The 15,743-nt window shown below is 34.7% G+C and overlaps 2 protein-coding genes across 3 annotated transcripts; both read left to right on the forward strand.

Moving 5' to 3' along the window:
• The first annotated feature begins 3,196 nt into the window (after nt 1–3,196).
• Nucleotides 3,197–8,278, forward strand: LOC109002522 (thioredoxin O2, mitochondrial-like). Of its 2 annotated transcripts, XM_018980308.2 has the most exons (7): nt 3,197–3,549; nt 4,510–4,575; nt 4,761–4,811; nt 4,950–5,029; nt 6,068–6,112; nt 7,381–7,475; nt 8,001–8,278. In XM_018980308.2, the coding sequence occupies exons 1-7, from the start codon at nt 3,285–3,287 to the stop codon at nt 8,008–8,010; spliced, it is 612 nt and encodes a 203-aa protein (XP_018835853.1). In that variant the 5' UTR covers nt 3,197–3,284; the 3' UTR covers nt 8,011–8,278. The 2 variants fall into 2 exon arrangements, with proteins under 2 accessions (XP_018835853.1, XP_018835854.1); XM_018980309.2 differs by lacking the exon at nt 8,001–8,278 and having other exon boundaries at nt 7,381–7,479.
• A 441-nt stretch (nt 8,279–8,719) lies between these two features.
• Nucleotides 8,720–15,171, forward strand: LOC109002523 (phenylalanine--tRNA ligase, chloroplastic/mitochondrial). Its single transcript, XM_018980311.2, has 10 exons — nt 8,720–8,999; nt 9,585–9,775; nt 10,169–10,375; nt 10,464–10,581; nt 11,048–11,124; nt 13,486–13,665; nt 13,834–13,878; nt 14,176–14,280; nt 14,648–14,761; nt 14,880–15,171. The coding sequence occupies exons 1-10, from the start codon at nt 8,735–8,737 to the stop codon at nt 14,928–14,930; spliced, it is 1,353 nt and encodes a 450-aa protein (XP_018835856.1). The 5' UTR covers nt 8,720–8,734; the 3' UTR covers nt 14,931–15,171.
• The last annotated feature ends 572 nt before the right edge of the window (nt 15,172–15,743 follow it).

Here is a 15,743-nt window from a genome sequence, read left to right on the forward strand (position 1 = left end):
GATGCAATTATTAGTTTCGAAGGCACATTGTAAATTGAGTGAAAGTTTGAGAGGGCAAAGTATAATTAACCCTGATATTTATCTATTAGTGGTTTTTGGATTAGGTTGAGACACAGATTCTGATCGAGTTCAAAATTTAGATAGTATATTGCAGAAGTCAGGTAAGCAAAGTTCTTATGCTAGACTTTGTATAAAATGAGTGGATTGAGGTTGATTTTATGAAAATATGCATGTTTTGTTATGGAAAAAATAAACTTGAAAACAACCTCGATCATTTTATCTACATTACTCATGAAATCTGTATTTTTTGTCATGACTGGTGTAGACATGAGCAAGTTTTTTGTATCATATTTCTAAACTTTGTAAAAAGAGCGAATATGAAATATGAAAATTTATGCATTATTAAGTGAAGATGCTTTGAATTTGTTTTTTATTATTTGAAGATTATATGAATCTGTTCAGTACTTTGTTTTGATATGATGTGGCATCTTAAAACCTTTGGCATAACATTCTAATTCTGTTTTTGGTTATGATTCCGATATTTCTTATTTTGTTAATGTGTTGGTACTAACATTTTTGTTTTGCTCTGATTTATGATCTTGTCACGGGATACAATAGTGGCCTCTGATCCCGCCACGGGACATAATAATAGCCTCCGGCTCCTTCACGAGACATAATAGTGGTCTACGGCCCTACTACAAGATACAATAGTGCCCTCCGGCCCCGCCACGGAAAATAATAGTAGTATCTATTCTGACTGCATCACCTTGGTGATGAACAGTGATAGGTTCTACTTGGTTAACTACAAACATGCACAACCCTACCAAGGGGATTAAACATGGCTTATGTTATGATATGACGCTTTGATATGATATGATATGATATCATGATGATGTTCAGTTATGCTATGCCAAATGACTTTTGAATATGAATGTTTCGAACTGTCGCTCTGATATTTTGATAACATGTTTTGGTTATGCATTCTGGGACTATAAATATTTTGTTTAACATTATGAACTCTGTAATTGCACTTATTTACATACTAGTATAAGTTATCTGCTTACTGATTTGTTGATAATTCACCCCTATCTCCACAATATTTTTCAATTAATTTGAATGTTTCAGTTAAGAATCAAGATTAGATAGTATGGACGAGATTATTTAAGTATAGTGAATTAAATACAAAAATGATGTCATGATTATTGGAGAATGTTATTTCGTAAATTTGTTATGCTCTGATGACGTGGTATGTTGAGAGGTTGACATTTATATTAAGACTTTGTGGTGTTCTTAGTTAATTATTTTGGAGTATTTGGTTTAAAACAATGAGATCTATATGTAATTGAGAATTTAGAGCTTATATCTTTATGGTGAGATATGAGTTTAATTGTGTTTAGAATTCTTAAGTTGATTAAAAAGGTTTTATAAGAATAAAACTCACAAATTGATATGTTTTTAAATATATTTTTGTAACGCATCATACCTAGATGGATCGAAAAGACAAAATCACAAATTGATATTGTGATTTTTGTAACTCACAACTATTCAATTTGTGAGATTATTTTTATTATGAATTGTCTAGAGAAAAGACAAAAGCAACATGTAATCGGTGAATACTTTTATAATCATAGGAAAAACTAAATTACGAATAGAAAAATTCTTCTTATTAGTTACTATTTATCATCTCATACTCTACAGTTTATAAAAAATTTATAAGTATAAAGTGTGAAAGTAAATAATTACTGATTCATGATACATCTCTTGCTAATAATATAGCTACAAGAACTAAAGTGATACAATTGGTGAGAAAATTGGAGGTTGCCATCGTCTTTTACCTTGGCATTGATTTTAGCATCCGTGAGAAAGGAGCATGGAAAATGGACGAAATTCTATGAAAAGCAATACTTTTTGTGAGAAAAAATTAGTTGGAACATGACACATTTTCCACTCGCAAGAAAGAGGGGAAAAAATAGTGTTCCACTGGCGGAAGCAATCCTTCCACTTGCAGGGAAGATGGAAGGATGTGGCAGCCACGTGGGAATTCACTTCTACGTCTACATTGGCCTTTTTCTTAGATAAATATTTACAATCTTAAAATATATATAAAATATACGAATGCTATCGTACACTTACTTAAAAATAAAATTAACAAATGTAAAATCTACATAAAAAACAAATTTAATAATTGACCCATCTTTTTTAAAAGGAATGTGCGTCGTTTGCACAACTCATGACTATATATAATATTACTCATATAATTTCATCCCATCTTATTTCCTTCTTAAATATCATTCAAACACAAATATATTTCAATTTCAAATCTTCAATTTTTTTTCATTTAATTATTACTCAATCATTACAACTTTATCAAACTTTCAAATAAAATATAAAAAACAATTCAACTTTTTCACATTCCAAAACAAAAAACAATATTAAAAAGTTATATTATAACAATATTTTAATTTTATAATATTTTTATTCAATTTTTTCTCTCTTATTTTTTAAAACCTAATAAAATATCTTAATTTAAACCATTTCAATACTAAGTCAAAAATTCATAAACCATCTTATAAATCCTTGATCTAATTTGAGCACCTCCTTCTCCTCTCTGCTCTGTGTATATACCTAATAGAGAAATGTTTTGGGTCTCAAATTCGGGATTCAAAAATTGTCCCGAATGGGATTTTTTATTTTTTATTTTTATCAAATGATTAAGAAAATATTTTTTAATGATGTTGTGAATTTTTTTATTTTTTTAAAAAATATTTATAATAATTAAAAAAATACATTAAAAAAATTACACTATTCGAGACATTTTTTGAGTCCCGAATTTTGGACCCGTAGCAGTACTCTACCTAATAACAAGGTCAATAAAAATTATTTTTTATTTTTTTTCGAATTTTTTAATTTTCTCAAATTAAAATTAATTTTCAGTTCAATATTTTGGAAAAAAAATTATAGTATTTATATATTGTAATAAGATATTAATTTAAAGAGATATTAATTTAAAGATAATGAAGTACTATTTTCCCATCAGTTGGGACTAAAAATTACATTTCCAACGGTTTTTATTTTCACCACGAGAATGGGCCTTGATTTTATAGCCGATAGGATTGGGACAACCAACGAGCAGCCCAATATCTTTTTACGGCCCGTTTGTCTGCGGCAAAAACAAAATCGTAAGAAAATGCTCTTCTCGCTAAAACCCTAATCAGTAGTAACAAATTTCTGACTCTGAAAGACCAGAGACAGTTGAGAGGGAGAGGGAGAGAGAGCAGAGAAAAATGGCGAGAAGTTCAATTCTTCGCTCCCAAGTTCTGCGCCAAGCACTTGTTAGCAACAAGCTTAGCCCAGCTGTATCTTGTAATCTTAGTTCTGGTAATTCTAGTTCCTACGAAACCCTACTATCGCCGAATCCAACCCCATTACTCTCCCATCCGAGTCCTTCTAAACCCTTCTCCTCCATCTTGTCCAATCCCACCACCGCCACAGGATCTCGCTTTTCGAAGCTTCCATTCCTGCTATCCCGACCCTTTTCATCTTCCTCAGGTACCTGCATTTGTACAATGCGTTCTGTTTTTATTCTTAATTGGTTAACTTGTGTTTATATGCACATATTCTTTTGCTTTTACCAAATTTGTATTTATTCGTTCCTATGCCCGCCCGCCCGCACACTGACACCCACTTTTATATGATCCGGCTCAAGTTATACTTTGCTAGACCCATTGTTGAATTACAGGTTCTGATCCTGCTCCCGAAGAAGATGATCGTATTGAACAGTAAAATAAACTCAATATATGTGATATTTGGCATGCATTATAAATGTGCCAAAGGCGTTTGATCATATTGGAGTTGACAAATATTAATATGGTGACAAGTTTTTGAGTGGGTGTAACATCCGGTTATAACTTTAATGCAAACCATACATAGTACATATAAAGGGAAATAAAAAGTGTTGGTTGTACCGGAAGTGGCATTGGTGGGTGTTGTGACGAAAGTTGTGGTAGGAGATGGTGGGGGTTTTTCTTTGGGGGGGGGGGCGGCGGCTGGGATAAGGGAGGGGTTATTGGTTGCAGTGCGGATGAGTGGGAATGGAGGGGGAATGGCTTGCTGTCAGTGCAGAGGAAGGTGTGAAGAGATGGCTAGTGTAAAGAGATATTGTGGATACAGAAACAATGGTAGCCGTAGTACATAATAGATGTTTTGCTCAAATTCCTATATATGTCAATGTGTTTGATATTTTTTTATTCCCATGAATTGATTTTTTTTGTTGTTTTTTATTGATGTTTGGAACCGCTAATTTTACTTCAATAGTGGTTTCTTCCACATTTCCTTCTCTCACACACTTGGGACCCATCGTGTGAGTGAATGGTGTGGAATCAACCATGATGGGAGTGGAAAGAGCATTTCTCTTGATATAGCTTTGTGTTTTACCGAGAAATATTTTTTATCCGATAATAATCCGACATCATCTTTATATCATATGCCAAATCAATGATTTGATTTCAGGTCCATCCAACATTCTTCTCATTAAGTCGGAAAATGAATTCAATAGTATACTTGGCAAGGTTCAAGGTATATACATTCCTCTTGTATATTTTTTCCACACAACAGATTTCTCACTTGTAAAAAAGTTCTATACAAAAATTCGATAAAACAGAGACAAAAATCCTTTTGCATATGTATTCTTTGTTTGAAAAAATTGTATTGCTTAGTTCCTAGAAAGCTTATGCAATTTTTTGCTATAATTTTTGTGGCAGATGAATCTTTGCCAGCGGTTTTCTATTTCACTGCAGTCTGGTGTGGACCTTGTAAGTTTCTAATTCTTTAGGTTGATTAGTAAATAATTTGAATTAAAAGGTGCTTTATTATCTGATTGCACTCCTAGCTCTTTCTTTTTGTAATTCCTCTTTCATTGAAATGAATGATGGGATATCCTTATTATTCAGGCAGGTTCATATCTCCTCTCATTGAAGAGTTGAGTGAGAAATACCCTCACGTGAAGACATATAAGATTGACATTGACCAGGTAGGAAGGGGTTTTGGTACTGGGATGCTTTCTTTTCCAATTTTGGTTAATTTGCTTGGAAGTTGGAATTGTCGTGTTCATCATACAATGTTTGTTCAAAATCTTATGTTGACAAAAAATAATTTCAAGTCTGAAATGCAGGTATTTTGGTTTTGATCTCATGATTGAAACCGTGTTATTATAGCAATTTTTGGAAACACTAGTTAAACAATTGTTTGTTTAATTTTTTTTTCAATATTTTACCTTTTTACTATATTTTATTTTTTATAAGAAAGTTCACTCTGTCCCTTTCTTCTTATTTTTCTTTTTTGTAACTAATCATTCCATCGTAAGGTAAAGCTTTTGTGGTTCTTTCATATCATTTTGAGTGGAAAAAGAATTTGAGTATCTATAGATATCGTACTTATAAAAAGGGAAGTATCTGTAGATATCCATCACAAGCTCAGCAACAGCTTCAATGTCTTAAACTTGAAGTGCAAGCTCAAATAGTTTTTAATCTATCATGTTGCCAAGAAATGAAGTATTTCTAGGTGTAAAGTTCTCCTAAACAAATTATACAATGGTAAATACTTTGTCAGGCTGGGTAATACAAGGTCTTACCCTGTATCGACTCTCCTCCCTCTGGCCAAAAGGAAAAAGAAAAAGAAATATTACAGCACTAAATATTTTTTGTCCTGAAAATTTCTTTTAATATTGTTGAAACTTATAATGAACATGTGGAAATAATGTCATTGAGACTAGTCAACACTTGTTTTGAACAAGATTCTGTCGCTGGACAGAGAGTTGCTCACAAAATGAATTGGATCATTTTCAACTGAGCTTTGTATTGGAACTTCCATTTACCTTCCACTAAAATATCTGACAAAGCGATTGTATTACATCATGCTTTGCAATTTGTATGGCTGTATTGTATTGGAGTGCTATGTGCGACTTCCTCACTTAGGAGTGAAAATTCTTTATCATACCTTCTCATGCATAAAAGAGGCAGACTGATTCCTTTGTTTTTTTAATAAGTAAGAAATCTTATTTTATTTGCAGGAAGGACTTGGTAGCGTATTGAGCAAGTTACAAATTTCCTCTGTGGTAAACGACTTGATCTTTCATTTCTGCTTTGTGTTCTTATGCCTTTAAGTGACTCCACAATCAAATTTATGTCGCGTGCCTGTATGTTCTTTAATTTCATTATGGACAACATTCTCTTTCTGTGAAATTGTACTTCCTGTGCCCTAAGTTCCATCTTATCAAAAGACTCAGTAACTGAGTATGTCCCCCAATAAATGGTTTTCTGTTATTTAAATTATTTTGAATTAGTGCATGGAGACTTGGAGTGGAGAGTTTATTTTTTGGGAGAGCAAATAGTGCAACATGATGCTTATTCACAATAATTTTTTTTTTTTTTTCTGTTTTTTATGTGATATCATTTTCTAAAATGTGAGAAAGTTCTTGTACATGTAATAGAACAATCCCCTATGTAATTTATCTCTAAAAATATAAATAAATACACTATGCAATTGTTTTATGGTTCCAGCAAGAATTATAGGCACCTTTAGAAAACAATTCTCAATGTAATTGCTCTCCCCAAAAAAGGAAATACTCCGTTTTTATGGTTATGGCAGGAATTATAGACACCTTTGCTCTCCCCAAAAAAGGAAATACTCCGTTTTTATGGTTATGGCAGGAATTATAGACACCTTTAGAACATATGGAAATATCGAGTTTTGAGGCTTTAGAATCCTACTAACAAGTAAAAATTTCTCTTTTTTGATCCGTCGTCGTCTTGTCAATCCTAGTCCACAATACCAAGTCACCAACTTCAGAGCCCCAAGCCCTCGAGTAAAAGCAGTCCAGCTTGTATGGCATCCATAATTGAGCGACTGATTTGGCCTGTCCACCCATGGCTCAATGTGTTGTGCTGCCCACAGCTTGAAGCCCATGAACATGCCAAGCACGCTGGCATCTACATCTCTAAAATGTTGAAAATGACTTTCTTTATATAAAAAAAAAAAACTAAAGACAAGAGATTAGGATTTGTTGGCCAAATTCTATATGATTAAGATGAAATTTTTCCTGACGACAAGAATGGGGAGGACATATAAATCTAATTGTGGGCTTAAAAAGTTGTGGTCCAATATAATTTGTATGACATTTTGAGTGTTTATACTTGGAACGTGTTTGTGTATTGATGTTATATCCAATCTGTGTGATGTGGGTGCATTATATGGGTTTAACCGGGTGGAAGGCATGCTCCTTTGCATAGTGTCTGAGATCCCTCATCATCAAAATGTTTGTGTATTCATGTAAACATGTGTGTTACAAAGCTGAGATATTTATTTTTTATACTTTTGCTACAGCCAACGCTCCATTTTTTAAAAGAGGGGAAAAAGGCTGCTGAAGTAATTGGCGCTGATGTGGCTCGCTTGAAGGATACGATGGAGAAACTCTACAAGTAATTCATTGCCGATCTACTTGACATCATCTTTATGCCTTTTGTGTATTTGGTAATAGGGTAAACATATTTGGTGCTTTTTTAAATTGGGTCTTGCATGGTTCTCATATGGACCTAAAATGGTCTACTCAAGTTCTTTTAAATGCATGTTTAAGAAAAAGGAAAATAAAAGGTTATGTTTAGATGTGTTTGATAATAAAGGTGGCATCAAATGTGGTTTTAACTCTTATTTTTCCCAAAGAATCAGATAACTTAGATTGTTGTTGGGTTAATCATAGAACATGTTGAATCTCCTGTGTTTTGTATCAGAGCTTTGACCACTGTAAAATTTGACACCTATTCAAATTTAAGAGTTATGCAATGTTTAAATTTTAAAATTTGCTTGCCACTTGATGTATAAGTGGTAAGAGCATGAATTGAATGAGATGCTTTTTCATGTTAGAGGAATCGTCCATGCTGTCTTAGTTCTAATTGGAAATTTTGGAATTTTGGCTGAGCGATTAGTTTGTGTCTTATTTTTGGCAGGACTGACTGAGGATACCAGAGGGAATGCATGGCAGAGGATGTATAATTTGATGTCTTAATAACCTTTTAAAGTAAATTCAAGAAATTAATGAGATCGCTCGGGGTAATATTATAAAAGGAAAAAAAAAATGTACTTGGTCGGTCAGGTTCACTTGTGTTCTTGGCCAATGAGGCAATTTCGTGTAGTAATCGTTTTATCAGTAGAATGTTGCATAAGAACTTCGTCTTTTTATCCTTATTATATGATCTTTTTTCTTGAAAACCCTTCAAGGGTTTTTTGTTTTGGGCAGTTATAAGTCAGTAGATCAATGTCAACTTCGTAATTGAATCTGGAAAATAAGTGCGTCAAGGAAAAAAAAAAAAGGTTGAGCTGGGAATCTGGGATGGAACCATATTAATGACTATAAATAAATACACAAAATATTTGTCAAGTTTAATAACAGGAATTTTCACTGAAATCTTGTTTGCCAATTAGATTTATCAATGGAAATACGTATTTACGAAATAAATATTTTAGTTATAAATAAATTATATAAAAATAAATTTATAAATTGATATTATTTGATATATTATATTAAATTATAAAGATATTTTTATTGTAAAATAGATTTAATAAAGTACTTTTGTGGACGTAGCACTTGCAATTAAACCCGCCCAAAGAAAAAAACTTGACCCGCTCAATCTGGACTGGCCGACCCACTCAATCTGTACGCGACCTTAAACGCTGCTAAGAGATGCTGAACCGCAAATCCGAAGAGTATTATCAGAGACCCTTTTCTCGTGTGAAGAGCGTCGCAATGGCCGTGCCACTTGCTCAGACTACTCTCTTGTTCAGAACTTCACTCCTTCTCTCCAAAAATGCCCTCAGAAGCTTCACCTCTTGCATTCCTCCCTCATCCTCTTCTTCCTCTTATTCTTCCTCTGAGCTTCACCGCAAGCAATGGAGGCAACCGGTGGCCTCGGTGCTCGAATTTGGTGGAGTCAAGATCGGTCGAGAAGGTAACTTATCCTCTTTCAGAAACTTTATAATTTTTCGGTCGGGGTTGGTCCAAAATTATGAACCTTTTCGCTTAATCTATAGTGGGTATCCTGCGCATTTTCAAATTCTGCACTGTCTGAACTGGTTTATTGTTAGTTTATTTTCCTTATCTGTAAATTCTGTGCTAAGGCTGTAAGGTTGTAGTTTCTGTATTCCATGAGCATTTTTACCATTTGAGTTGGTGTAGTTTTCCTTGTTATACTGTTACGAGATTGCCGTGCAGTACGGGGCGATTTATTTTTTCTTATTCTGTTGGATGTACGACTGTGTAAAACGTTATGTTAGTCTCGGATTTTGTTAGGACGAATTTCTGAGTTGATTGCCCTGGTCACAATTTGGAAATGCAATTTCTTCAAGAAGTAGACCTCAACTTTATATCGTTTTGACTGCTATACTGCTGAACTTCCATTTCTGAGGATTGTGGGTGAGTCTGAAACCATTACCAGAGTGCAAATAACTTCCATACCTGTTGGATTTATACGGCCAGTGTACTGTTTTGGTTATCTACGCATAAATTCACCTATCTTCGGATAATGGATGTGCAGATGTGGTAAGGGATGATCCCACAAACAACGTCCCGGATTCAATTTTTTCAAGACTCGGAATGCAACTTCATAGAAGGGATCAGCATCCGATTGGGATTCTGAAGAATGCAATATATGAGTATTTTGACACCAGTTATTCAAATACGTTTGATAAGTTTGATAATCTCTGCCCAATTGTATCTGTAAAACAGGTATTTATGCAAATTGTTATAATGTTTCATCACAAATTGCATGTTTATGACGGCTCTCTCTTTAGCTGGTGCTGCTCATATGATGACCAGATTTGTGTGTTGCACATGCAACTATGAATCATCACATAGATTATACGGCTTGTATCCACTTATTTTTTTTGGAAAATGATGAAATATATATTCATAAAACTTCTGGTTTCCTGCAAGATTGGACTCCCCTCCCCCAGATTGCTTCAAATGCATGGCTTTCATGTGCTCATCGGAATCTCCCGAACTTTACAATGATTTCATACTCCTATTTTATTGTGACATGTTTTGAATTATTTTTGCTCTCTCTCTCTCTCTCTGGTTTTCTGTTTTCTATTTTTGTGATGGTAAGTGTACTTCTTGCAGAACTTTGATGATGTCTTGGTTCCTGCTGATCATGTAAGCAGGAGTTATAATGACACATACTATATTGACTCTCAAACTGTTTTGAGGTGTCATACAAGTGCACATCAGGCAGAACTATTGAGAAAAGGACACACTCATTTTCTTGTAACAGGAGATGTGTACCGTAGGGATTCCATCGACTCAACTCATTACCCCGTGTTTCATCAGGTTTCTAATCTTTGGTTCTGACAATTAAAATTATATATCAAAGTTTCTTCTTCATTGTGTTTGATGAATCTGTTTTGTGGATATATAGATGGAAGGTGTTCGTGTGTTTCAACCGGATGAGTGGGAGGCATCTGGCATAGATGCCACATCTTATGCAGCCGAGGACTTGAAGAAATGTCTTGAGGGCTTAGCACGTCATCTATTTGGTAAACTTAAGAGTACCTTTCTGAGCAAATGCTTACGGTATAATATCAGTTGCCACCATGGTTTCCTTGGCTTAATTCTCATGCTTTCCTTGTATCTTCTTCTCCATCTAGAAAGGTGTTCTTTTGTACACTCCCTCTGTACTTGGATTGCGCCTTTTGCACCTTTAATCAAGCATTATTACTTCTAAAAAATCAGTTGCCTCCATGGTGTACACTCTTAGTACTATAAAATAAGTGAAGTTTGAAAAAAACGAAATAATTTGGACGGAATTTCAGTTTATTTTAGGTGAGATAAACCAGCAAAAGTTTTTTTTGGGAGTAAAATTAAATCAATGCGGGAAACTTTTTTTAAGTGTTTAATTCCTTAATCTTCTAATAATTCTTTATAATTTCTGTTCTTAGGCTTGATGTTTATTTTGTAGAATGCGTTTGGACCCTGTGATTTAAAATTTGCTAAAATTATCAGGTGCTGTGGAAATGCGCTGGATTGATGCTTATTTCCCATTCACCAATCCGTCATTTGAACTTGAGATATACTTTAAGGTATGCCATTCTATAACCTGATAGCCTTTCTGAAGAACTCTGCTCGTTTCTTCTGTACAGTCCCTTCTGTTATGGCCATTTCATTAAAATATTTTCTTTCCAATCTGAAAATGCCAGAAAATAAAAAAGTAGTATAAACTCTTCTTTTATCCTGGGGTCTTTCTGATTTTCTTATGTTGCAAAAATTTAATAATCAAGTACTGATATGATATCCGACATGTGGTTATGCCAATAAATGATATAAAATATGAAAAATATGACAGTAACATAAACAGCAGAAGATTAAGTAGCTTAAATGATATGGTCTTAGTCTTGGTGGTATGTTCCCTCCAGGTCTAAAGTTCAAATTCTCTTGGGTGCAAATAATTTTTAAGGGCCATTAGACTGAGAAAACATCTCCTTGAATTACCCGAAGTTCACTTGCGGAAAACTTCTTGACTAGGGCCTGTGCACCCTTGGGATTAGTCGGAACTTTATTCTCGGACATCTGGTGCCAATAAAAAAAATGATGAGTTCTGTTTCTCCAGATTTGATATACAGACTCTGATGTGTTCCAACCCCATGTATGTCCTTTTTCAGTTGAACTTACATGTATTACACCCCTTTCCCATGGGTTAATTTACCACACAAAAAAAAGAGTATTGTATTTATTGTTATAATGTATATTTCTAATAATGTTGGATGCTTGTGGGTTCCAGCTAAAGGCAGATGCATGCGAACTCAGACATAGACGTGTTAGTGCACATTTGTGTTGTACACTGTAATTTAGAATGGATATAAAGCCATGCCCTTCTTTCTAGCTTGGGGATTCAGAAAACTTGTACTACCGGTTGGGGCACAAGTGTCAATTTCTGCAGCTTAGCATGATACTCATGATTTCAGAAAATTTTCTTTTCCTTTTCCTGCTAGTAAAAAATCAGCCTGCTCACGTCTTGATGTGGCACAATAGGGTTATTAATGTGAGTTCACTAATCTTTCCTGGCTCTTGACTAAAGTAGCCAGCCGCAATATGTTGTATTGACTAAAGTACAACCTGCATTGGTGCACCTGGTGCTGCTTGGATCCGTACAACCCCTTATATCTGTAGGAACAAATAAGCTGTAGGAGGATGTTTGATAGTGCAACCGTATACATTGGTGCTTTAGAGTGCCAAGTGACTACGTTAGTCTATGTGATGACCTGGTGTAAAGAAATCTCAAATGAACTAAATCTTGATTCCAACTAAATTGCAGTCAGCTATATGCATCCTCTTTTCTGCTAACTGTGGTGTTAAAATGTATCTGTTTTGCCATTCTATTGTGATAAGGTCATAGGCTCTATAATTCTAGCTAGGCTGTATTTTTTTAAGCAGTCCAATTCTAGCTAAGCTGTTGCCTATAAGTTCTAAGGAAAGCATTATTGCGACAATTAAGATAGCTTTGTAATTTCTATCTTGATTTTAGAGGCTTTGATATAATTATTTTGTATCAATGAATATTTCATTTTCATTTCTTGAAGGCCAAGAGCTTTAGTTACAGGTCTTGATTAGATCTTATCAAGAAGTTCCTCGTAGAGCAATAAAACATTATTGGCGCCACACGTGCATGTTTGTTTTTTGGGGCATTTAGGAAGGTGTATTTATGCAGTAATTTTGAAGAATCGCCATTTATAGGCACTAAGGCTTATGGTCATTTGCTAGCTGACCAGGGACCATAAATCTATTTACTCTATAATTTGCTTGGGTCCACTGTTGAAGTGATTGCTTGAGCTGGAACCAGCTGTATTGTCACATACTATTTGGACAGAACTGTTCATCTATTTCATGAAAAATAGGAAATAGTCGCGAGGCATTGTTGCTTCTTCTGAAAGGTCAGGCCACAGGAGATCTTTGGGGCAGCTGTAGAAGTCAAGTTTCTTTAAATGGTTCCATTTGAACCTTTGGTGATTGCCTTTTCTTATTCCTTTTACTGTGGCTAAGACTTATATTCATTCTCTTACTTGGAAAAAAGACCTTTGAAGCATTAACAAATTGACACCTGACCTAAATAAAGGATTAAAGTCTTGCAGTTACTGAATTACAATTTCTTAATACTTAGCTTGGTTTCTGCTTAATTTATTGAGCATTTTAAGCAATATATATTTTTTAGCTAAACTCAACTGTGGTTTAATCCCAAATCCAAATTAAATAGGGGTCAGCTCTATGTCTAAGCTAACTTGTTGAGTTGGAAAATAATTTTGCGGCCACATAATGTATTTTGAAAGTAATGGCTATTATTTGTATAGATTTTGCCATATCATTGAATGTATACTCTATCGCTACTGTTTTATTTTTTCTTTAAGCACTGCATATAATCAAGCATCCCATGCCCAATATTATGTCAGGAGAAATGGTTGGAGGTTTTGGGTTGTGGCGTGATGGAACAAGAAATCTTAAAGAGAGCTGATAGAGTGAATAATGTTGCCTGGGCTTTTGGCCTTGGCTTGGAGCGATTGGCAATGGTTCTATTTGACATACCAGATATCCGACTTTTCTGGTCAAATGATGAACGGTTTACCTCGCAGGTCTTTCCTGAATCCATCAAATGAAAATGTTTTATGGTTTTCCTCTCCCCTGCTGCTTTGTTAGTTTGTGAATTAAAGTCTTCTTTAGAATTTAAATATCGGAATCCCTGATTGCATACTTGGTATCCATAAGACTTGAGTACCTAATTTAGAGCTTTTAGCTTACAGTTTTCCAAGGGCCAGCTGGGAATCAAATTCAAGCCATTTTCAAAGGTATTATTGACTTTTTTTCCTTCGGTATCTAATTGAAAACTTTTTGACAGAAGTGTCCTTGTTTATGAGGAAAGGTGCTACAATATTGTTTTTGTTTTTATATTGCTTTGTGCATCATGTGCATGGAGTTCTTTCAGTAAACAAAATTTACATGTGATTCTTTTGTTTACCAGCATTAACCAACTTACTTTCTAACTAGGTTCTAGGCATCTTACTACTTGTCAGAAAAGGGGTTCTATACATCTAATGCTACTTCTACTTGTAAACACATTTTGAAATTATTGTATTCTTTTGCAGTATCCTCCTTGTTACAAAGATATGAGCTTTTGGATCAATGAATCGTTCACCGAAAACAATTTATGTGAAATTGTCAGAGGAGTTGCTGGAGATCTTGCTGAGGAGGTATGTCTTTAGATGTCATTCCTAGCAAAACTTTTCTACGACTCTAGACCTAGTTAGCAATTGCAGGGGCTGGAATGGATGTGGAATCAAGCTAAATGTGAAATTTAATATATTCTCTTACCAAGCCATTGGATATCATGGGCAAGTTGGGAATTATTTTGTTTATGTCCATCTCTATACTCTTTGAAATTAGTAAATATAATGCTTTCATTAGTCCTTTAACCTTGTTCCCCAAAGGACTCCAGAGCATAGCTTAATATTGGTGTCTTGAGGGAGGAATGGATCTTATACTCGGATAAATTTATTCTCAGCCAAAATTGAAATTTGGCCCCGAAGCTTGTCATCAAACCACATTTTTGACTCTCAGGTGCTTTTGATAGACAATTTCACCAACAAGAAAGGAATGACCAGTCATTGTTATAGGATTGCATATCGATCCATGGAACGTTCACTCACAGATGAGGAAATTAATGAGTTGCAGGTATTATGATATAGTTTGCAGACATTTCCTCTTGTTTAGTATGTTTATATTGAAGATGACTAATAGTCTTACCAAAAAAAAAAAAAAAACCTCAAACTAAATGTAATTTTGTATGCAGTGGAATGTGAGGGACCAGGTGCAGAGCAAGCTGAAAGTTGTTCTCAGATGAGCGTTTCTGATGCATTGTGCAGCTTATATCATGTATATTTCCTCATACCACATTGCTAATTTACAGCTTTTACTGTATTCTTTAGTCGTGATTTTGCTTTGCAATACACAATTTTGAGTCAATAATGACAAGCAAAGCACCCCCATAGAGTGAAGGGGACCTGAAATTCCACAATCAACAATTTTGTTTTGGTATTTTTAAATTTCTAAGAACCATCATCTCATGAGTTTGGTTGCAATCACCTTTTTCGAGACAAACGCGCTTATTTGGAACCACCATTTTGTGATTTCACGTGTGGCCTCTATTAACTGTGGGGCAAGTTGACGAAACTTTTATAATGGACCATTACAACTCTCTAATTGCAGTGTTTTCCACTTCTCTGCCCATTTTTCCCAGTTCTCTAATGCGAGTAAAAGCTTTTCTTTCGACCAGATCAGATCTGGGGCTGAGTAATCTGTAATTCAGCAGCCTCAAGGCCCTCAACTCCGCGCCACACATGCACACGTCATTGCATCATTTGGGTTCTTCGCTTCTTTTGACGTCTATTTCTTACCTTTTCCATCATTTGAAGGAGATTGGATCTCTTTAAGCGGGAGCCACCGTTGACGTATACACATCTATCCGGAATTCTCATCAACTGCCTTATTTCAGATAACCTTAGTGCACATTTTATTGCTGTTGGATCCATTGGCTTAAGCATATTCCCCACTTAATTGGTAGAAAATGGAAATACATCCTCTTTTTTTTTATTATTTTTGTTAGTTAAAGGCCCATTGGCTTGGGCTACAAAATGTTATAATGGTGTCAAACCCC

Source organism: Juglans regia, chromosome 3 (genome assembly GCF_001411555.2).
Source record: "Juglans regia cultivar Chandler chromosome 3, Walnut 2.0, whole genome shotgun sequence".
Lineage (NCBI taxonomy): Eukaryota > Viridiplantae > Streptophyta > Magnoliopsida > Fagales > Juglandaceae > Juglans > Juglans regia.

Bases quoted from the DNA above. Each gene is read 5' to 3' on its own strand.
- LOC109002522 (XM_018980308.2), top strand. From the start codon at position 3,285: ATGGCGAGAAGTTCAATTCTTCGCTCCCAAGTTCTGCGCCAAGCACTT. The intron at 3,550-4,509 runs GTACCTGCATTT...ATTTGATTTCAG, and splicing joins ACCCTTTTCATCTTCCTCAG to GTCCATCCAACATTCTTCTC. The intron at 4,812-4,949 runs GTAAGTTTCTAA...CTTATTATTCAG, and splicing joins TGCAGTCTGGTGTGGACCTT to GCAGGTTCATATCTCCTCTC.
- LOC109002523 (XM_018980311.2), top strand. From the start codon at position 8,735: ATGCTGAACCGCAAATCCGAAGAGTATTATCAGAGACCCTTTTCTCGT. The intron at 11,125-13,485 runs GTATGCCATTCT...ATATTATGTCAG, and splicing joins AACTTGAGATATACTTTAAG to GAGAAATGGTTGGAGGTTTT. The intron at 14,762-14,879 runs GTATTATGATAT...TTTTGTATGCAG, and splicing joins AGGAAATTAATGAGTTGCAG to TGGAATGTGAGGGACCAGGT.